Source organism: Trachurus japonicus, chromosome 8 (genome assembly GCF_045865225.1).
Source record: "Trachurus japonicus isolate A0001 chromosome 8, Traja_1.0".
Taxonomy (NCBI): Eukaryota; Metazoa; Chordata; class Actinopteri; order Carangiformes; family Carangidae; genus Trachurus; species Trachurus japonicus.
In genome coordinates, this window is record NC_140914.1 from 3433592 (window position 1) to 3457481 (window position 23890).

General features: G+C 40.2%; 1 protein-coding gene across 2 annotated transcripts; it reads right to left on the reverse strand.

Annotated features, from left to right (window-relative positions):
- Positions 1 to 618: 618 nt before the first annotated feature.
- spns1 (SPNS lysolipid transporter 1, lysophospholipid) lies at positions 619 to 22604 on the reverse strand. 2 transcript variants are annotated; one of them, XM_085783356.1, is made up of 12 exons: positions 22363 to 22604; positions 16575 to 16805; positions 14211 to 14413; positions 12813 to 12964; positions 11758 to 11824; positions 11531 to 11673; positions 7722 to 7874; positions 6256 to 6445; positions 4983 to 5048; positions 4456 to 4554; positions 3586 to 3754; positions 619 to 1234 (listed from the first exon to the last, which is right to left on the reverse strand). In XM_085783356.1, the coding sequence occupies exons 2-12, from the start codon at positions 16795 to 16797 to the stop codon at positions 1164 to 1166; spliced, it is 1536 nt and encodes a 511-aa protein (XP_085639482.1). In that variant the 5' UTR covers positions 16798 to 16805; positions 22363 to 22604; the 3' UTR covers positions 619 to 1163. The 2 variants fall into 2 exon arrangements, with proteins under 2 accessions (XP_085639482.1, XP_085639484.1); XM_085783358.1 differs by lacking the exons at positions 16575 to 16805; positions 22363 to 22604 and adding an exon at positions 16476 to 16500.
- Between the last annotated feature and the right edge of the window lie 1286 nt (positions 22605 to 23890).

Consider the following 23890-nt stretch of genomic DNA (forward strand, 5'->3'; position numbering starts at 1 on the left):
GAAAAGGAAACACAAACTGAGAAAACAAAAAAGGAAACGTAAACAACTAAAATTAAAATCTGTTTTCTTCATTCACTTCCTGTTTCCAGCTGCTGCATTTGTTTTATGTTGTTGTTAATTTCATAGATTAAAAATATCACAAAGAGTTCATTTGTAAATTGTTTTTTTTCCCCATTCATGAGTTTTTATACCAATGTATTTGTCAGTTTATTTTTATTAATAGCTGTGACACCTGTGGGCTTCCATAGAAACCTTTAGTCTGAACCAGATTAAACTGGTGTGTAGCGCGACATTACGTAATAACGCCGCATTTTGTAATAAAATTCTGTAACGCAATGTGTAATAAACTTTGCCGCATTTTGTATTAAGTTGTTACATAATGCACCAAATTATTACATTTTCTATATAAAAAAAGTGCAACACCTGCATTTTGCAATAACTAATGCAATATGTAACAACTTGTGGCAAAGTTTATAACCTATTGTGTTTAAGAATTTTATCACAAAATGCGGCATTGTTACATCATGAGGTGAAAATGTATTACATTATTACGTAACGCAACTTTATTACATAATGTGTTGCTATATGGAGTCTCACACACACAGACACGCGCACGTCTGACAAGTAAATAGTTTAATAGTTCCCAAAAAACACATTTGCTAAAATAATTTCAGGTTAACAAACTTTGACTTTGATTATTAACATTCATTTAAAAGCTTTTTTTTTCTTTTCTTAAACAACCGTAGTTTACATGATATTTACTGCAGAGAACCAGAACCAGAACCAGAACCAGAACCAGAACCAGAACCTCAGACCCGCTGGTTAAGACCATGAAATAAAATAAAACGACCTGCACGTGTTAAAGGAAAGAACTGAATTAAAACCTGTAGTGAAGCCGAGTAAAAGACGAGAAGCTTGAAGAAAAACAAAAAGTTTCCTCAGATGAAACGTAGTGTTTCTGTCCAGACGGGTCAACGAGTCTCTGTCTCTCTCGGGGTTCTGGTCGTAGTCGTGGTCGTCGTGGTCGTTTCGCTCCCGAGCGTCGCAGCTTCTCCTCAGAGTCTCTGCTGCTCCTCGTTATAAAAAACAAAACCTGTAAAAAATAAAACTCGTCCTAAAACCTTCAAAATAAAAGAAGCCCTGGACGCCGCCGGACGCCGTCCTCAGATCAGGACGCTGGACACCGGGACCCGAGTGGAGCGGCCGCTCTTCGGCACCACGATGGGCTCGTCGTCTGTCACACAGGGAAACAGGAAGTGATGTCATTAGTGCTGTTGGCTAGCAGACTCGTCGTAGACCTGGGCTGTATTCAAAACCACGTACTATTACTGCTAGTACGTACTGACTTGGCCAAAATGCAGTATGCAGTATGCAAACAAAAGCAAAATCTACAGTATGCGAAAAGTTCCCGGATGTTGTAATGATTCGGGAAATATCTCCAGTATCTGACCAGTCTACATTGTGAACTGTATCCCACAATGCAATGCGCCCCTGACGTCTAACCGTAACCAAAGACGGTTTAGAGTAGTGAAGTATCTTTGCCGTGTACCGTAACTATGTTATATAGTTTAATAAAATAAAACTTAATGCAGACTGATCGGTTCATTGTAAAACATGTATTTCTTGATGTAAATGTGGTGGTTTGTGTCCGTAGGCTCCAGAGCCCCGAGGCAGCGCTGCTCTTCTGTCCAATACACACAGGAAGCTTCACTTTACATCAGGGCCCGACCGATATGGATTTTTTGGGGCCGATGCCGATTACGATTATTAGGGGAAAAAAAACCCGATAACCGATTAATCGGCCGATTATTATTATTTTTTACTCCGGATCAAGCGGATGAAAATGGATGGATGGATGGAAGTTTTAAAATTGTATTACTATAATAATATATCTATATATATTATATAATATATGAATTAGGGCTGCCTGGTCGACCAAAAAAATCATTAGCCGACTAAAATTTCATTGGTCGATTGGTTGCATGAAAAAAAACAAACATTTGAAGCCCTGTCTTGTCAAAATGAAGTCAAAATCAATATGGGCTTTTATTTTGAAGGGCCAAATACAGGAAGTCATGACACGTGATACTTTTTTGTTGTTGTTTTTTTTACACGGCACGGTGTCTCTCTCTCTCTCTCTCTCTTTTCAATCAAAAGCGATCAGCGGTTGCTGCCGTGCCCGGCACCGTGTCAAAGCGCTCACCGGCGGTCAGTCTCACAGTGTCACGGAGCAGAGACATTATAGTCCCCGCTGCAGTCAGAGTCCCGCACCGCTCCACACCGCGGACCCCCCGCCCGTCACACAGCCTCAGCTCAGTCACTCACCCTCATCTACTGTGTTTATTGGTGATAAATGAGCATACTGCCGTGCCGGTATATAACGGTAAAACCCGACCCCGACCGGCTTGTTGAATCTCGGACCCAACACGGCCGGAGACGAGCATTAATTAATTAATTCACAACCCGACCGCGGTAAAAAAAAAAAAAAAACAGAAAGGTTTTGAGACAGATCAGTCACTCTGCTGTGTGCTGTGACTGAGGTGGTAGTGGATGGAGTTTGTCTTGAGGTCGGTGCCGGTGCGGGGGAATCTTTTCAAAGTAAAACCAAGTGTTATTCCCTGCATTTTATTCCTGAAAATATCGGCGACAATCGGCGAGTTTTGGCCGATTACCGATTAGTTTCAAACGGGCTATAATCGGCCGATTAAATCAGTCGGGCCCTACTTTACATTCAGACTAACTAATGCTACTGATACAGCTGTTAGATTTCATCACTGAGACCAACATTTATCTCCTAAAAATAATTTAACCAGCCGGTGGTAAACCTCTAAAAACCTGCGGCTCAGTTAATTAGCGATGGTTTTCTCCCCCGGGATGACGACGGAGGTTGGCCGGCCGAGCAGCTCTGCAGACCGGCTGCTGTCTCTGTGATGTCGCAGTCGAAAAACATCGGAGCAAACTTCTAAACAGCCGTCGTTTGGATAAACTGGCCGTATATTTAGATCTAAACTGTTACTTTCTCGCATGAAAAAATATTAAAACTTAATAAAGTTACATAAAGGGAGTACTGGTTGTGGATTGGATGGTGTTTGTGCATGTGTGCGTATGGGTGGGAGGGGTGGGGGTCAAAGGGTAATGTTGCTGTTGTAAATATTGTGCTATTTGTCTTAATGTAATTTGCTACCTTTATTATAGGTGTCATTGCCATGCTCCATCCGGCAGGGGGACTGCCAACGGAAATTAGCCTATTGGCTATAATTGGGTGCATTTACATTTTATCTTTTTAAAATGTTCATTAATGTACACTGTCCCTCTCGAACAAATAAAGGAAATAAAAAAATAAAATAAAATAACAGCGCTAGAGCGGGAAATTAAACCGCTTTTCGCCTGTTTTGAACGGTGTCGGTCTGCTGAAGTAGCAGACTGAATCCTACATTCAGTCTGTTGTATACAGTACATACTAACACAGTATGTAGCTAGTAGGCAGTAATATGCAGTATGCAGTACAGTAGTATGCAGTATGTAGTAGCAATACGGTAGTATGCGGTTTGGAACACAGCCTTTCTCTCCTCTGCTCTGTCTCACCTGTGGAGACGAAGTTCTCCGCTCGGTTGCGGTCGGTCTCGATGAAGAGCGCGGTGGCGAGGAAGAAGGCTCCGCCCACCACGGACACGAAGGAGCAGAGCAGCAGAGAAAGCTGCAGGGAGCGGAACTGCCACAAGAAGGAGTCGCTCCTCCTCAGGGAGTCAGACACCTGGGGGGGGGGGGGAGAGGAGAGGAGGAGGAGAGGAGGGGAGGAAGAGGAGAGGAGGAGGAGGAGGAGGAGAGGAGGAGATTTAAATCCAGCAACACAAACTTCCTGCTCATCAGTTAACTCTTTCACACATAGACACTCTGTGGTACCCTGTGTGTGAATGTGGTTCCTCTGATATGTAAAAACTGTTTTAAACTACAATCAAAACATGATGTAAACCCTCTCCTTTTTTTTGACAAAAGCGACCGACGACAAATCTGGCGAGTTTTTCCGGTGCTGTTACAAACGTTTCTGGTTTGGAGACTCGGATCTGAAAGCCTGTTATCTCTGCTGTTTTCACGGCGCTGAGCAGCGGGGGCTGTGACCGGCCGCCCCCACCCCAGAGCACCCAGCGGCGGCCAGTCACACAGCACAGAGACCCACACCGCTGCACCGCTGCTCTCCACGCTGCCACACCCCCCAGATTTACCTACAAATATATTTATTTAGCTGTAGAAATGATTTGGGAGACGCCACTGCAGAGTAGCGGTAAAATGAGCCGATTGCCACTTGACACAAAAGTGCGTTTTTCTCTGAAACTAGAGCGGGAGCTCCGTTTTTGGAGAAACCCAGCTCTCTTCTTCTCCTTAGTACTCACGAACGAAACAGCGGAAAAACTATGTGTGTGTGTGTGTGTGTGTGTGTGTGTGTGTGTCTCTCACCACTCCGATCAGGTACGGGCTGCCGGCGTCGCCTAGGAGATGAGAGATGACGATCTGGAACGCTTCAGCTGTGGAGCGCCGAGTGGGAACGACCACGTACTGAGAGAGGGAGGAGGAGGAGGAGGAGGAAGAGGAGGAAGAGGAGGAAGAGGAGGAGGAAGAGGAGAAGGAGGAGGAGGAGAAGGAGGAGGAAGAAAGAGGAGGAGGAGGAGGAGGAGAAGGAGGAGAAGGAGGAGGAGGAAGAAAGAGGAGGAGGAGCGGGGAGGAGGAGGAGGAGGAGGAGGAGGAGGAAGAGGAGGAGGAGGAGGAAGAGGAGGAGGAGCGGGGAGAAGGAGGAAGAAAGAGGAGGAGGAGGAGCGGGGAGAAGGAGGAGAAGGAGGAGGAAGAAAGAGGAGGAGGAGGAGGAGGAGGAAGAAAGAGGAGGAGCGGGGAGAAGGAGGAGGAGGAGAAGGAGGAGGAGGAGGAGAAGTCAGTTACAGTTCAAACGTTTCCATAACAACTGAACTATTGATCCGGATCAAACTCACCAGGAGAATATCGGCGACGATGGCCCAGTTCATGGACAAGAAGGTTTCTCCCAGGAAGATGAAGACCTGAAGACACACGATATGTTAATGAGATGTTAATGAGATGCTAATGAGATGCTAATGAGATGCTTTGTGTGAGTTAATTAGTAACCAGTCACTGCAGCTTTAAGTTGAGACAATACAGGCAAATACAATGCACTGATCAATTTAGAGATTTTGGGCTGTTTTGCTTCTTTAAAAGGGATAGTTCACCCAAAATTTGCCGCAAATCTCACCCGATTTGCACTGACGCGGACCAGGAAGAGCAGCGCTGGGAGCTTCCGCTACAAAACAAGCTTAAAACATAGACTTATTTAATTTTTTTTTTCAGAACAATTTCTCATGTCGGGGCTTCAATACAAGAGGGACATTACAGACGAGCAGCATGGAGGTATTTGGATGTTTTTGGTGTGTCTTTTTGTTACGAAGAAAAGTGAGCACCGCTGAAGTCTGAATTTTGGGTGAACTATCCCTTTAACATGTCTTCTTTCAGACTAGAGGAAAGAAACGGTAGAAAATCCACATTAAGGTTTTTATTTTACTTCACTTTGTTTAATTTCGTCTGTAGATTTCTCCTAAATTCTAATATCTCTATAATTTTACAGTCCAAGTCTTTAAAGGCCGTTTTGTTTTCTCAGAAAGAGTTTTTCAGACTCAGACTCTGAGCTAGAAATCTCCACTTCAGCAGCACTTACAGACACCAAACCTTCCACTTTGATCCCTTTCTATATTCTGAAGGTTTTTACAGAGGGGATTGTTGATATATCATTCACAGCCTCATTTATACAACACTTTATTACTAAAAACATGGAGACATTTGTTTTTTTTTTAGGGCTGGTGACAGTATTTTCTCATTTACAGAGTGATAATAAGAGATATCCACAATCCTCCTCTGGAAAAACTAAAGACTCTAATATGTCAACTAAATAAAACAAGAATTTTGAAAGTGGCTTTATCCATTGTTCAGATTTCTATGCTATGATTTCTATTTATATATGCAAATTAGTGCATATTTAATTAGATAGTGCCTCATTTACATATTAAAACATACAATTTGACAAAACTTGTAATACGAAAGTTTTTGTCTTAATGTAAGAGATAAACTTGGGAAGTTTCATGGTGAAATCTGTTAGTTTGTTTTTTTCCCTATTCACCTGTTTGTTCCCCCTATAAAATAAAGAAAAAAGGCTCCCAATGTCCCGGCCAATCAGAACGGAGGAGGCTGGTGACTCACGTATGTGGCGATGGTGCTGGCCTGGGCGAAGACGATGGCGAGGTAGAGGAACGGCGCCGACAGCAGCAGGCCGGCGGCGCAGACCAGCGGGTCGGCGCGCGGCGTCCTCTTCCTGAGCTGCCGGCTGGCCTGCACGCCGCTGGCCACGCCCAGAACGCCCGTCACACACGTGATGGCGCCGAAGATCAGACTGAGGGAGGGGACGCAGCACGGGACAGAGTCAGAGAACCGCTCCGTGCTCTGAAAAGTATCTGTCAATAACTCATCTTTAACCTTTTATTGATTATAAACGTTCTTCTTTTTGATTAATGAATTAATTTAATTAATTAGTTCCTGCTGCAATCATGTTATATAACACTTCTTAAAATGTTTTTTTTTTTTGTGTTCATCTTTCTTTCTTTTTTGTGTCATTGTTGTGTGAGCTACTGGACTAATTTGAATTTCCCTGCTAGGGATGAATAAAGTTCTATCTATCTATCTATCTATCTATCTATCTATCTATCTATCTATCTATCTATCTATCTATCTATCTATCTATCTATCTATCTATCTATCTATCTATCTATCTATCTATCTATCTAATAATTAAGGTGATAGCCGAATCTCACAGTTAATTCTTGATTTATTGATAAATAATAATAGTTTGAGTAGTTTTTCAAATGACAAATAGTTTCTACTTTCTTTCATTTTTTTATTTATCTATTCAGCAGTTATTCACGACATTCTTAACAAATATTAGATTTCTATTTGTCATTCTTATGCTTAACATAAAAAAAAAGTATGTTTTTTCACACGTCCACCACTTGGAGATCAGTGCAATTAATATAAACAATAAATAAGTGAATAGATAAATAGATAGATAGATTAAAAGGTCTTAAACATAAGAAACTGAAATTTTGAGCTCACAATGTAATAAAAACACAATAAAATAAAATAAAATAAAGTGTCAGAAAATAGAAAAACATTAAAAATGCATAAAAAAACGGTAACCCTTTAATCTACAGGCCGTTAATTACATGATAATGTCTAAAAATATTCAAGAAACAACAATTAATTGCATAGTAATGTCAAGAAACAGCCCAGAAATAACAGTCAATTTCATAATGATGTCATGTTTTTCATAAAGGTAAAAGATTACACATGATTTTCATGCTTTGAACTATTTGGGAAAAGCCAGAAGTCGTTGCAACTGACCGATATTTCTGGGCTTTTTCTACACAATCAATCTTTATTTCTTGGTGATAATTCTCTACATTACTAGGAAATTGACCGTTATTTATAGGCTATTTCTAGACATTATGACGCAATTAATTGTTATTTCTTGAATATTTCTAGACATTAACGGCACTATTTTTGTTAAGGTTTTTTGGTAACACTTTAAATTAAAGTGTTACCAAAAAACCTTAACAAAAATAGTAAATAAGGGGTGTAGAAGTCGAGATAATGATTTAAAGTGTATGTGTGACCTCTCGTCGGAGGAGCAGTGTCCGTCCACGCACGGCGCCTTCTCCCCGGAGAAGATGGCCGCCCTCAGCAGGAAGGTGGGAGCCCAGAGCGCCAGAGAGCCGGTGACGAAGGCCACGGCCGTGAAGCCCAGGGTGGAGAGCACGAAGCTGTAGCTGCACACACACACACACACACACACACACACACACACAGGTTAACATCTAGTCACTTCTAACCTCTGCACCGTGTCGTGTCTTTACATTTCTTTTTTTTGTTAGTGGAAAAGAATCTGCCTCGGTCAGAGAGTCAGAGAGAGTTTTACTCCGTGACCGAGGCTCGTTTGCTGTAGGAGTTTTTAGAGGTAAAACATGACCGAGCCGATACCCAAGTCAGCATTTATTTGTATAGCACATTTAAAACGACAGCAGTCGACCAAAGTGCTGCACATAGGAGGGTCAACAGTTAAATAAAACAACAATAATAAGAATAAGTTAGTATAATAGGTTAATGAAACATCAATAGCAAGTAATAAAACAGATGTAAAACAAAAGTACGTAATCATGAAACAGTTAAAAAGATAAAAAGGGAGACACGGGTCAACATAAAGAGAGAGCACATTGCAGATTTTTTTTCTACGATCATGTAATTGTTCCCACCTCTAGGAAACAGGAGTGCTCCTTCACAGACATTTTGTTCATTTTTTTCTGTTGCTGAACAAAACAATCCTGATAAACAGGAAGTGACACTGTCAACAGGAAACAATAAAACACTTCTTGTGACCTTTTATCTTTATGCATCCTGATACATTCTATGTTTTTTTTTTTATATATATATATTTTTTTTACTTCATTTACTTATTACTTGTCAAGCTCTGCTTTTTGTGTGATATGATATTTATTATGCACTCCCTGTACTTCACTGTTGTTCCATGTTTGTATGATGTCATTTTTGTTTGTATAATGTCTTTAATATGATAATAAAGTTTGGAAAAAAAGAAAGAAAAGAAAGACCTGTTCCTGCAGGAGCACAGCTGTTCCTAATGAAGTGACCAGACCTGTGGAGCAGCTTCGTCAGGGTTTGTAACCGGTTCGTTAACACTCGGCTCTGACTGCATCTTAATTATCTCAACGCTGCTTCTCTCTGAGCCTGGCTTTGGTTTTTGAATACTTTTGATTTTCCCTTTATATACACACACCACATTAAAAAAAATCTTTTTTCTTTCCAGCACAACTTCATCTATATAATCAGATAATAATTTGTTCACTTTAACCCCCCCTCCCCCAGATAAACATTTGTTTTACTATCGTATCTCTGGTTTTACGTCTGTCAGAGTCAAATAAAAACTGAGAAAGTTTCAAATCTGCACTTTCATGCTCCAGGTGACCTAGTTTCATCTCCACGGCGCCTTGAAGACGTCATGCGACCTGATCACAGGTTAAAGGGACGTTTCTAACGAGCTCATGGAAACAAACGAGAATCCTCACGTCAATCAAACCAAATTATCATTATCATCTATCTGTCGATGTATTTTCTTTCTTCCCGTAAAAACGAAATTCAGATGTTTGATGACTCATCCTGCACTCGGGGGCCGTCCCGGTTTTGCATCATAATCAAAACCAATTTCTAATCTAGACTGTTTATATTCCAGTCACCACGGCAACCTCGGCGTCGGACGGACCTGCGACGCTGCATTTTTCTGTCACGTCATCGTTCACTGCGGAGAAACTCAAACTCCAGAGTTTACTTGAAACGACGTCATTGAGGCCAAATCAATACAGGATGTTGAGGCTGTAAAAATGTCCTAAATGAGGTTGTTTCCAGTAAACTCTGGACTATCTCCCTTCAGGACACTTGGATTGCAGTGGACGAGCAGTGTGGAGGAATATTAAATGGTTTTTGTGTAGTTTTATGGACGTTTTTGTGTCGGGCCCTATTACTCTACTTCAAAATCACCTGCCTGAGCGCCTTTAACACTGAATGTGATCTTACAGGCGACCGTGGCTCCTTTAAATTACAGTAAATCATCATTAAATGTGTTTGAATTTGTCAAACCACAGTTTAATTTGTTATTGATCATCCAGCCATATTTAAATGGTTTTTTAACTAAATCTTTTTCTACTAAAATTATAGGCTTAGGCTATATTGAAACTGAGCAGCTTGACTACAGCCTCTGAACCTCTAAAAAAAAAAACACAATTTAAAAAAGGTTTTGTTTGTGAGTGTAGGGCCAGCAACATGATGATATTTTGAAAATAAAGTAATGACATTGCCCATAGCTAAAACTGGACCTGCAAATACAAATCAATAAATGTTTATAAATGTTGTTTATTTGACCAGTTTGAGTTTATTTTAACTCACATGTTGTTCTTGAATCCACCAAACTGCTGGGATCAGAATAATCCTGTGTTTTTGGATCAAAGTTAAATCCTGATTCTACTAAAAAGTTCTGAACAACACAAACTGAGGGTTTGATCCAGATTAAAACTGGATCACGTGATCTGACCTCAGAGTCTGGTTTTAGTTTTTAGTTTAGAAACAACTCATTTTCAACATTTGATCCAAAATCCGATCAGATTTCTTTTGAACAACTGGACCTTGGAGCTGAAAGAGTTTATTATCAGGTTGAAATCCCTCCATAATTATTCCTTATTTAAAAGGATAGTTCACCCAAAATTCAAACTCTATCTACCAAACTATCTCCTCCCCCTCATGAGGGAGGGACATTAGATACGAGCAGCATGGAGGTATTTGGATGTTTTTTGGTGTGTCTTTTTTAGGGCCAGGACTCGATTAAAAAAATTAATCGAATTAATCAGAGGCTTTGTAATTAATTAATCGCAATTAATCGCATATAAATATTTGACCTGAGAACAGTGAGAAGCATTTTTTTTTCACATGGATTTTAGTATACCATTGAATAACTGAATACATAAGCTTAAGCATTCAAGGTGGTACTTAACCAAGACCAACAGACTAGGGATGCAAATTATCCATTAATTCATTAATGGATATTTGATACATACAGATTAAAGGGTCTTTCCTTCCAATACACTATGATGATTACTGTAGTATTTAACTAGGCTACTTAAATCACAGTAGCATAAACTGATTTGTTGAACTCAGCCTGATGTAAACATTAATAAAACTCAGTAACCAATCAGGCAGCTCCATGTTGTCCCTGTGTGATGTTCAGGGACAGGTCAGGACAGTCTGAAGACAGACAGCTCTGAGGGTGAAGTCCTATCATAATGAGATGAGATGCACCTGTGACAGTGACAGGTCATAGATATAGCACCGCAGCTGAGCAATTAGCGCTTTATAGCGCATTTAGCGTGCGCCCGTGTCTGTGTATCTATGTGCAGGCAGAGATCAGAGATGGTGTTTTAAATAACCATGCTAGCATTTCACCAGCTCTCATCTCTGCCAGTCAGCCTCTCAAACTGCCGCCTCTCTCGCGTGCGGGCGCACCGCACGTAGACACACGTGAAAAAAAAAAAAAAAAAAAAATTTAATAAGTGCGATTAAATGCGTTAATTTTTTTAACGCGTTAATTTTTGTGTAGTTAATTAATCGTAATTAATGCGTTAAAGTCCCGGCCCTAGTCTTTTTGTTACGAAGACAGTTGGTATCCATTTGCAACCGTCATATGGACATGCACTGCTACGCCGAGACCCCCTGTAACTCAGAGAAGCCACGGAGGACTCTGAAACTTCTCCCAGCCCTTAGTACACATGAGGGGGAGGAGATCATGAGAATGAAATTTGAATTTTGGGTGAACTATCCCTTTAATAAACGTGTGTGTGTGTGTGTGTGTGTGTGTGTGACCTACTTCCTGCTGAGCGCCTGCAGGTCTGCGATCCAGCTGGTCCGGTGCAGGTGATGCTCCGGCCGAGCCTCGATGGCGCCGCGCTTCGGCTCCTTCACCACGACGAGCAGCAGCACCACGGCAACCAGCCCCAGACCGGGAGTCACCTGGAAGACCGGGAACGCCGTTAGAGACAGGGAGGGAGGGGGTGTGTGTGTGTGTGTGTGTGTGTGTGTGTGTGTGAGACTCACCCTCAGAGCCCAGTGCCAGTCCCCGGCCAGGTTGCTGACCTGAGAGCCCACGATGTACCCGAGGCCGCTGAGACCAGACCAAGAGAGGTTAATGAAGCGTAAAGATTCCTCAGTACTTTCCAAAAACAGATTATGTCTGAACCACATCGGCAAGATTAGTGCATGAAATCAAATGAAAACAAAGTTACACAACAACCGAGTGTGTAACTTTGTCTTTGTTCTGTCTGAGCTGCAGAACAGAGACGTGACCGAGTGGTGAAGTTCAAACGTAACAAAGGTAAATGCACAGTAACTGGGTTCAATTACATGAATGTTAGTTTACCTGATGTAACATTGAACTGGTAGAGATTTAAATGTTAGTGAGTCATTGGTCAATAACCGTGTTCATAAATTGATGCAAAACCGCTGATGCACGTTGCCTGTTGTCCTTCTGGGTGAAATTTACCCAATCTGTTTCCTTCCTTCCTCCATCCTTCCTTCTTCCCTTCCTTTCTCCCTTCCTTCTTTCCACAATCCTTTTTTCCTTCCTTCCCTTCGTCCTTACTTCTTCTCCCTCTTTTGATCCAGTTGACCTGATCTGTTCCCTATATACCTCCATCTTTATTTCCTTCCTTGAACGAATCTGTTCCCTCCCTCCAACTTTCTTTCCTTCCTTTCTCCCATCCTTCTTTCCACAATCCTTTTTCCCCTCCCTTCCTTCCTTCCTTCCTTCCTTCCTTCCTTCCTTCCTTCCTTCCTTCCTTCCTTCCTTCCTTCCCTTCGTCCTTACTTCTTCCTTCCTTTTTGACTCAATTGACCCAATCTGTTCCCTCCCTCCTTCTATCTTTCCTTCCTTTTCCCTTCCTTCTTTCCTCCCATCTTTCCCTTTGTCCTTCCTTCCTTTCTTCCTTGACCCAGGAGGTCAACAGGAGGGTTTTTAAAGATAACAAACCTACTGCTATGACTATAGGGATTATTATGGCAATGGGCCAATTTGCCAAAAATTTTGGACTATCCCTTTAACCATCCACCTCCAGGGAGAAGCTGGGATGCTGCGGCTGCTCTGTCGTTCCTACCTGCCCACTGGGATGGCGAAGTAGAAGATGGAGAGCATGTTGGTCCTCTTGCCCTTGACGTAGAGGTCTGCGATGATGGTGGGGGCGATGGTGGAGTAGCTGGCCTCGCCCACGCCGACCAGCCCGCGGGTCAGCAGCAGCGCCCAGAAGTGCTGCACACACACACACACACACACACACACACACACACACACATTCATTCGTTTTTATATGTTTTTTCTTGACATTTTAAGTTTAAATGGTCAAACAGTGTTCATGGGGTACATGCAACTCTGACACTAGGTATCCTGAGAGGCCACGGGGGGGATTTTTTTTTTTACCTTTAAAACTCCTAGGGGTGGGAGAAAAAATCGATTCACATATACTGTATATCGCAATATCGATTTTTTTTTTTCAAAAATCGATTTTTTTTTTTTAAAGAAAAAAAAATTTGAAAAAAAGAAAAAAAGTTTTGAAAAAAAAAACGTTTTTTGTGAATTTTTTTTATTTTTACATTTTTTATAATATTGTGCAATGTGCATTTGTTCGCCTTTTTTACATCCAGAGAGTCCAGGTTTTGAAAAGGGTTTAAGTTCACTTTATAATGGAGTATGTTAATTTATAGGCTCCTACAGTATTTGTGTGCAGATAAATGTTAAAAATGCTAAAGACTAAAAATCATAGAGAGAATCGGCAATATCGTAGAATCGCAATTTAAATCGGATCGCCATCCAAAAAATCGTAGAAGAATCGAATCAGGAGAAAAGCATATCGTCCCAGCCCTAAAAACTCCATAGACAGGCTAACAGAAATTAGCCCGTCGCTATCGGCGTTTCGCGGCAACCGACAGCCATAGCAGTAAAGCTAAATTTAGTTTTGGTGACTTCGAGATGATATTTAATCTTTCTCTCTCCAAAAATCATCAATTGTCTCCTGTGAATTGTCTCCTACTGTGACAGCTGTTGCCATAGCAACTGTCACCGAATGTTGACTGTTTGTCCGAGTGAGTGGAGGGGGCGGGGCTTAGCCATAGGTCAATTCACAACGACTCTACTTAAAGGATAATTAGGTAGGTCAACCTACAGACCCCGGATGTTGATAACAGCTAACCCTGGACTCAGAGGGGAATAGCACTAGCCTATCAGAACTAAATATTGGTGAAATGAAGGAGTTTCTCTGCAGATAATGTGTTATTTAGAGGCTGCATTCTGCTGCCCTGTAGACTCCATTATATGGATATACGCGCCTCTCCACTGAGGCTAATTTCGTCAAAACGACTCCAAATGACACCAAAGTTGTCTGGGTGAGTAAAATAATCGTATTTTATGCTAGAAATAAGGTCCAGGTTGTAAAAAACGGAAATTATCCTTTAAATAAAAAATAAAAAAAGACAACAACCACAACGACCATGACGCTCACCTCTCGGGGCGTGTAGGAGCTGGCCAGCGTCACCACCGACCAGAACGCTATCCCGACGCTCATGATGTACTTCCTGTTGTACCTGTCGCCCAGGTAACCGAAGAACGGAGCCAGGAACATGTAGCTGCAGATGAAAACCGTTTGCAGTAAACCGGACTTCCCATCGTCGATGCCAAAGTAATGCTCGATGTCCGGGAGAACACCTGGAGGGAGGGAGGCAACAGCTGGATCAGATTCACACAAAAAAACATCTTTTTCTTGTTCGTTTTGAAAAAAATTCTCCATAAACACGACATCGTTTTATTTATCTACAACCAATGTTTTGTTTCAGGGCCGATACTGATACCGATTATCAAGGAAACTGGTAACTGATATGTCAAAATAGTGTCAAAATGTAGAATAACACACCTCAGATTTGACTGAATACAGTATACTGGTTTTTTTTGGTACACTGTGAAAATTGGTGATAAAAAGACCTTAAATTTTTGTAGAATAACACAAACTGCAACACAAATCTTGGCTCAGCGGGGACTGTGGCCAGGACGTTGGAAACAGCTGCATCAGAGCCAAGGGAATGCATTTTAAAATACATTTATATTACCAGTTATCAAGAAAAAATACAATAAGAAACCGATTATCGTAAAAATGCCAAATATCAGCCGATATAATTAGCCATGCTTAAATTGAAACAAATTAGACCATGGACCCCCAATGGACAAAATCTTGAAGCAAACACCAGAAATACACAAATATTTGCCAATACGGGTTCTGAGACTGAAGAACGTTACTTTTTTAGTCAATGAACGTCCAAATTAGGGCCAATGAATGGCGTGAATTTGTGGAAATATTGTAGAGAAATATCTGGAAAAAAGTGGTACAATGTCTTCAAAAATGTTTAAACATTTCTCGAAAAAAAAAGTGGTAAAAATTCTCAAAAAAAAAATAAAAATAAAAAAGTTTTTAAAAAAAATTCAAAAAATTCTCAAAAGAAAAAGTTTTTAAAAAAAATTCTCAAAAAAAAAGTTTTTAAAAGAATTCTAGAAAAAAAAGTTTTTAAAAAAAATTCTAGAAAAAAGTGGTAAGATATCTAGAAAAAAAAGAAATAAATTTCAACATTTTCTAGAAAAAGGTGGTAAAATTTATCAAAAGAATTGTTTTTTTTAAATAAAATTCTAGAAGCAACTGGTAAAATTTCTCAAAAAGAGTTAAAAACACCTCTCTTTTTTTCAAAAAAAAGGAAAAAAATAAAACCACTTTGAGAACCATTGGTTTATTATTTATCTGTCACCTTGAGTATTTAAGCCTAGGTTATACTTTCGCCTGGCTCCGTTGGCAGTTGGCGCGCGCACCTCGGCAGAGCGCACAGGCGTTTATACTTGCCGCATTCACCGTTGCAATATTCGTAGCAAAGACAGGGGGCGGTAGATAAAAAAATACAATAGGAAGTAGCAGAAGCAACTAAAAACAGAGAAGAAGTAAGCAGGATTTCTCCTATAGCTCTACTATTTACCTTAATTAAAAAGCTCCGGTGTAATTGTGATAGTTAACTACATGATTTGAAAACCAACCGTCCTTGCAACATCAGTGTAGTAGTTATATAACGTTATCGATCGCTCCATGTATTGATTTTTCGCCGGCTTGTTGTAAACAGATGCACATGGAGGAGAGGAGGGACCGGATTTGCATAGTTCCTCGAGTTCTGGGTCATTTGATGGTGTTTATAACTTAATTACGAGTTGTACAAATGCTAGAGCGTACCAGCTCAGCCAGTCTTCCCTCAAATTCATCCATTTTGAACCGAGCGACACTCGCGCGGCGCGCGCCAAGTTTCAAAATCCTGGAGGTGCGCGACAGCGCGACGCGCCAGCGCGCGACGCCGTCGCGAGGTGCGCGTTTACGTCATTTGTGGCGCGCGAGCCTCGCGCACTCGCGACTGCGTCGAGCATAAACCAGGCTTTATGCTCAGCTGTTATTCAACATTTGACTGTGAAACAAAAACAAAACTAAACCTGAACTTTTCACAGTTGTCAGTGTCGGAGCTTCTGATTGGACGCCTGGCAGCAGCAGCCGGTGTGTTAGTGTGTGTGTGTGTGTGTGTGTGAGAGTGTGTGTTAGTGTGTGTGTGTTAGTGTATATGTGTGTATATGTGTGTGTGTGTGTGTTAGTGTGTGTGTGTTAGTGTATATGTGTGTATATGTGTGTGTGTTAGTGTATATGTGTGTATATGTGTGTGTGTGTTAGTCCGTGTGTGTGTGTGTGTGCTACCGGCCACGGTGAAGCGGTCCATGTAGTTGAGTGTGTGTGTGTGTGTTAGTGTGTGTGTGTGTGTGTGTGTGTTAGTGTGTGTGTGTGTGTGTGTGCTACCGGCCACGGTGAAGCGGTCCATGTAGTTGAGCAGGTTGATGTAGCAGAGGATGAGGACGGTCAGCACGGCCCGGACCTTCGTCACGCCGCTGGGCGACTCGTCCTCCGGCGCCGCGCGAGGCCCCGCCCCCCCCGAGGCCCCGCCCCTCTCCTCCGCCCCCTCCGCCTCGCTGTCATCCGACAGGAACGGCGCCGAGTCCGACGTGGGGTCGCCCAGAGACATGGCCGCCGCTGAGGGAGGAGAACGACGTCATCACCACCATCATCATCATTTAAAAACAGGATTTTAAACGTGTTTTCAAACTTTTTCAAAGGAGGTTAAATCGAAAGCAACTGGACTTAGTTATTTGTCTAGGAAGACATTTCACCTCTCATCCAAGAGGCTTCATCAGTTCATGTAGCATCTGACCAGGCTGGGACTGGTCCAACTATCTGGTGTGGAGACTCACTATTTAACCTCTTGTGTGGGCGTTCACAAGGGTGATGATGTCACTGGTTCCCTTTTGTGCTCCAAGTGCCAACGACAGTCGTTTAAAGGACTGCCTTTGATGGAAAGTTGGTTTCGACTTCGTTAGTGCCCTATTGTGTTATAACGACAGTCGTTGGAGTCACTTGCCCTCCAGGAGGTGGCCTGAGACACCACCTATCTCCAATTTACAATGCTGCCCTTTCATCCCTTCCCAGGAGATTCAACAATCTAGCCTCAAAGAACAACCACTGTTCACAAGTGGCAAGTGACTCCAACGACTGTCGTTATAACACAGGTTATATAGGTGGTGTCTCAGGCCACCTCCTGGAGGTGGCCTGAGACACCACCTATCTCCAATTTACAATGCTGCCCTTTCATCCCTTCCCAGGAGATTCAACAATCTAGCCTCAAAGAACAACCACTGTTCACAAGTGGCAAGTGACTCCAACGACTGTCGTTATAACACAATAGGGCACTAACGAAGTCGAAACCAACTTTCCATCAAAGGCAGTCATTTAAACGACTGTCGTTGGCACTTGGAGCACTAAAGGGAACCAGTGACATCATCACCCTTGTGAACGCCCACACAAGAGGTTAAATAGTGAGTCTCCACACCAGATAGTTGGACCAGTCCCAGCCTGGTCAGATGCGTACATGAACTGATGAAGCCTCTTGGATGAGAGGTGAAACGTCTTCCTAGACAAATAACTAAGTCCAGTTGCTTTCGATTTAACCTCCTTTGAAATACTATGACCTGGGCAAATGAGAATATGCACCGGCGTTTTCAAACTTTAATTCGTCTTTAAACACATCAACATTTTTCACCATATTTGGTCATTTTCATAACATGCTCTTTCTTTGTTTTCTATTTTTTTAAAGAACATATTTACAGGGTTCCTACACATTTGAAATTTCCAAATTCCATACTTTTTCCAGACCCTAATTTCCAGACTTCTCGGTAAAAAAAAACAAATAATTTGTGTAGTAAAATAGTAAATAGTTAAGTAAATAGACGTGCATAATATAAAAAAAGCATGCAATGTATCATTTGTTTTCATTATTCTGAATGGGTATGCCGTTATGCAACCAAATAATTACCAGGAGATTGTTGCTAAGTACAATAGCACATACAAAACAATTAACCCAAATAGATAAGACCAAACCAAGATAAGATAAATAAAATAATTTCCATACAATAGTTTCCATTTCCCATACTTTACAGACCTGGAAATGTATAAAATCAAATTCCATACTTTCCATACTTGCGTAGGAACCCTGTATTTAGATGATAAATGTCAATAATTTTGCTGTGAATCTAAATGCTATTAAAATGTTAATATCACTTTTTTTATTTTATTTTTTATTATCAAAAAGGTGAAATGTGTCACATCATCAAACACGACATGTTTGAAACATGAGGATTTTACTAATTCTTTGGTTTTCTTGTTCGTTTTATTATTGTCTCTATTTATTTTATTTAATCCGTACATGTCCTTTTTATGCCACTGAAATAAAGTTTGTTTATTATAAATTATGGATATTATATCACAGTCGTCTCTTTTCTGATATTTAGTAGAATAGTAAATTATGTATTTTGACTTGTTTTTACTGTATCTTTAAAATCTAAGACAAGTGAATCATCATTTAGACGCGAGAAGAAACGACAACCGACAGACCTAACACATAATCATATTAAATAAATCTATTATAATATATTAAATAAGCTGCAGAAAAAAAGGAACCACGTTCAGTTCTTACACGTCGACACGTCACATGACCACCTGAAGTGACCCGAGCGTCTGGTGAATTATTTGCATTTATGTAAAAATAAAACCGTCTGTGTATCAACTGTTTAAATTAAACCATCAACAACAACACAATCGCCTCTTGTTCGTGTCCATGATGCAAAAAAAACACAAAAAAAACCCACTACAAAACCTCCAGTGGAGCTGAACGTGGTCAGTGAACGCCTCACGTAACGACATTAACTAACTGGAGTCAGGAGTCGCCGGTGAAACAGACTCATGTCCCATAATTCCTCATAATTCCTGCAGGAAATGAGACACAACTAAAAAAAAAGGAGATATTTTACTTCTTTACTCTGAAGTTTCACATTAAGACTAAACTGAGCATCATCAGTCACGAGTGTCGGGTTTTTTTTGAGGCCGTTGATGTTGAAGACGTTGTGGGTAAAAACCCGAGGAACCTGAAGAGGAAGAGAAAGGAGAAGGAGAAGGAGAAGCCTCGCTGCACATGACCCAGTGAAACTCCGTGTGTCATGTCTACGCTCGGTGTCAGCAGTTTCTCCACACACTGGTCAACACTTCTCTCTGTGTGTGCTAATAATAATAATAATAATAATAATAATAATAATAATAATAATGGATTTTATTTTTAGTGCACTTTATATTGAGCAAACAATCTCAAAGTGCTACATTACTACACTAGTTGTGTTTCCATCCACCTTTTTTTATTCGCATTTTCAAAAATTGCGAATAAATACTTGAATGGAAACGCCAGAAATTTAAAAAAAGGCAGTAGCCTAAATGCGCATACAAGTTTATACGCTTGGGGGGGTGGATTTGTCAGCGTATCAATTAAATGAAAATGCGAGTTTTTGTGATGGAAACAGATGATGTGAATTGAGGCAGAGTTTGTGGGTGAAGCTGCTGGACTTATGACGGTTAAGACAACACAATCACACGCCGTAACATTGTTATGTAATGTTTTCCACGCTACATTTATTGATTTTTCACCGGCTTCGTATGTAAACAGATGCACATGGGCGAGAGGAGTGTAACCAAAACAGCGGAAAAGCGAGTGGACTGTCACAGTCCCGACTGTCTTTCTGTGTAAATATCTCATGTTACAACATGAAAACCTGCAGCTTATATTCAAGTGCGGCCTATATATGTATTTTCTTTTACATTTAGCTGGTGCGGCTTATACAGGTGCGTCTATAGTCCGGAAAGTAAGTAAATTGTCCATGATGTTGAGTGTCAGCTGAGTGTCAACTGTTGGATACATTCACGCTCTCTTATGACGTAATCTCACGGCGCACTCCTCCTCTCCCAATAATCGCAAAACAATAACGAATGGAAAAACGGTCATAAATTCGCATTTGCTTTTTGCGCATTTTCACAAAATCCGCTTTTAAATTCGACTTGGATGGAAACCCAACTACTGTCTATACCAGTGGTTCTCAACCTTTTGTACATCAAGGATCCCTAAATTGACACAAATTAGACCACGGACCCCCATTGGACCAAATTTAGAAGTAAACACCAGAAATACACAAATATTTGTTCTGAGACTGAAGAACATTACTTTTTTATACTTTTAAATTAGGGCCAATGGCGTGAATTTTTGGAAATATTATAGAGAAATTTCTGGGGGAAAAAAAGTGGTCCAATTTCTCCAAAAACCATTTAAACATTTCTAGGAAGAAGTGGTAAAATTTCTCGTAAAAAATGTTCAAAATAAAAATAAAAAAGTAAAAATTTTCTAGAAAAAAGTGGTAAAATTTCTAAAACAAAAAATCTAGAAAAAGTGGTAAAATTAAAAAAAAAAAACTTCTAGAAAAAAGTGGTAAAATTTCTCGTAAAAAATGTTCTTTCTTGTTTTTCTTTCTTTCTTTTTGTAGTTTTCTTGAGATTTTGGGGGATTATTCTGTTATATGTATTTTAGTGATTAGCCTATGTATGGGTTGGTATATTTGTGTTTAATTTTTTGTATGTTTTTGTATTTATTTGAGTCTGATGTAAAGGGTTTATTTATATCCTGTATCAGATGTTTTTCATTAAATTTCATTAAAAATAAAATAAAATTTGGAGAGAGAACGTCTTCCCAAAAGAAACAACTGTGTGTGTGGTGTCTTCACAACACACAACTCCATGTTTAGATGAAAACTGATCCTCCTCCTCCTCCTCTTCTCTGCTGTCATCATGTCATGTGTTGTTTATTTTACAGCTTTAATCTCAGTTGCTGCTGGTTTGGTTTTCCTAGAAACTTTAATCTGACCTTTAATAGACAGAAAGTCCTGGGAACTCCTGAATCCGTCCTAAACACAAATACTCACTGAGAGAAGCTCAGTGGTCGAGTGTTAACACGTTGCATCATCTCCTCAAGCCTTATAATTACATACAGAGACAATAAATGATTATATTAACTTATTAGCCAATCAGGAAAGAGAAAGAAAGAGAGAGAAGTCAGCTGGTTGTTTTGAACTTTGACCTGTCAGTAAACACTGATAAGATGCCTTCATGCTGCCTTCATGCTACAGTACTGTTGGTTAGAATTATAACTAAACTACTAACTAACTAACTCAAGAGAGCACGGCACCGGATGTTCTTTTGTCCCACAGGACATGAAGGCATCACCGCTCCTGTATTAAACTCCTAATGACACACCTGACAGTTAAATCTACTTTAAACATAAGATTAGTTGTGTTTTTTAAAGCATTGACGCATAATTTGGGACATTTTTACGAGTTTAGTGACACAGTTTTATTATTAAGCTTTTCTTTTCCTTACAACACATTTTTACGACAGTAGTCTGTGATTGACGGCAGGGAGCTGATAGGCTACACACATCAGGCTCCATTCAGACTTCTGTCAATTCTACAACTGACTCAGCACTTAAAAAACCCCCACAAAACAGTGACATGTGACATTAACAAGTAATATGACAACATCACATTTCAATTTAAATGTAATGATCTGTGGTTAGTTACACAATAACATGCACCTTCACGTATCGGTTTAACAAAGGCTTTGGCCTTTGGTTTTTATGTTGCTTTTGTACTGCTGTTATGTCGATTGACAATCAATAATGGAAAATACAACACATTAAGCTGAAAGTAACTCAATAACAGGTATTAAACTGGAGCTAACTACACTTTTATGTGCTAAAAAAAACACAGTAATCATATTGAGGAGCTGTTGGATTGTGTATTTGATGAGTTTGATGAGGGACAGTTCACCTCCCTTGTGTTCACTGAGCAGCTCACGTCTCTGCCCCGCCTTTCTCAAAACAACATGCACCGATAGGCTAATTAAAAGGTAATAGGATAATTTGCCAGAATGTCGTACTATCCCTTTAAATTCGCAGCGTTTTACACGTTTCTTTTGTTTGTTTATAACTAGCCGGTGTCCAAACGAAGGAGCCATTAGCGTTAATAACATTAAAGTAAGTGGATTTAATGCGACAGAAATAAAAATAACAGTGAATAACATTGAGTCGGTTCACTGCGTCACGTTGAGCTCCGTCACCGTCAGCGGTGCGTCCGCCGCGATGAGTCCGCTGCTCGGTGCTGTTTACCTGGGAGGATGAGTCAGGGCTGTCGCTGCTTTCCTGGTGGTCGTCAGTCAGTTACCGTTAACGTCACTCTGGACCCATGGTGACGGTTTTGAACGTTAAAAACTAAACAAACAGACTTAACTTAATAAAATAAAAGATAAAAAACAGCAACTAGTCCCGTTGTCCGGTCACATCAGTTAAAAAACAAACGGTTTGTTTTGCTGCTCAGGAGCGACGCTGCTCCACCGCCGCCATGACACTTGACTTGTAGCGAACTTCCGCCTCGCGGCTCACATGACTTCATGCTGCGTTCAGGACAAGCTGGGAATCCCGAGAATCTCCCCGTTGAAAACTCTTCCGACTTCAAAGCGGTCAAAATTCATAAAGCTAAATCTCTAAAGACCTCAACCGTCTTCACTTATGCTTCTTAAATTAATTTCAACTTTATATAAAGTCCCTAAAATGTATCCAGTCCAAAACTTGCTGAAGACCTCTATTCAGCGTCCAAAAATGGCCCGACTATTGAAGTGTAACAGTTATTAAGTCAACCTTTTACTTCTGATTTATTTACTTTTCTTTAAGAGTATGTATTTTCTTTCTTTTTGTCTGTTTATTCATTTTATTTTATGCCCTTATTATAGCCTATGTTTTGTATATTTATTTATTTTTTAATCAAGGTTTCATCTTATTTATTTTAATTTAAGGAGGACAATGCACATTAATGGACATAATAAAATGTAAAAGTGCCAGTGTTAGCCAACGGCTAGTTTCCGACTGTAGACATCTCTTCAATATGGTGTCTGTTCTTGTTGATTTCCTTTTGCACAAGTGTAGCCTACCTTACTGGTTGGTACATTCATTTGTTTGCAATAAAGTAAAAAAAAAAAAATCTGATCTGTAATCTTCAGTAAATATTGTATATTTCATAATGCTTTGCATTCCAGGATGCATTTATGCTTTGATACATGTATATGTCTTTGTGTGCTCTTAAGTTATTTGAATTAAACTGAATAAAATGCATTTTGATCGATGTTTTACCATTGACGGGGTCACGTCAGGCTACTGTTGCTCAGAGAAGTCGAGGTAGATGTTTTTTGGTGCTGGGTTCAATTGCACTTTTTTAAATAAGTTGGAAAAATTCCGAGTTGTCTTGAACGCATCATTTTCATCTCGTCATCAAGTCACGTGGTCACATATCGATTGGGAGAAAAAAAACAGAGTGGAAGTTTGCTGATCACTGAGAAGTCTCTCCACATGGTTGAGTTTCCTGTTTAAAATGTAGTTTACACCATCTGACAATAATACTGAATATGTATGAAATTTGCACAATAACCTTTATGTATTCTGTATCCATCTTTATTCTATTCTATTGTATACAAATCCTAAATTGTATATTATATAATGTGTAGTTTTTGTACTGGAAATATTGAATTTATTCTATTTTATCTTTTAATTTTTATCGCCACTTTTTACTATTTTTTGTACCTTTTGTGTTTGCACCCGACACCATGTCAAGTCCCTTGTGCTGTAAAGTGACCTTTACTGCTCT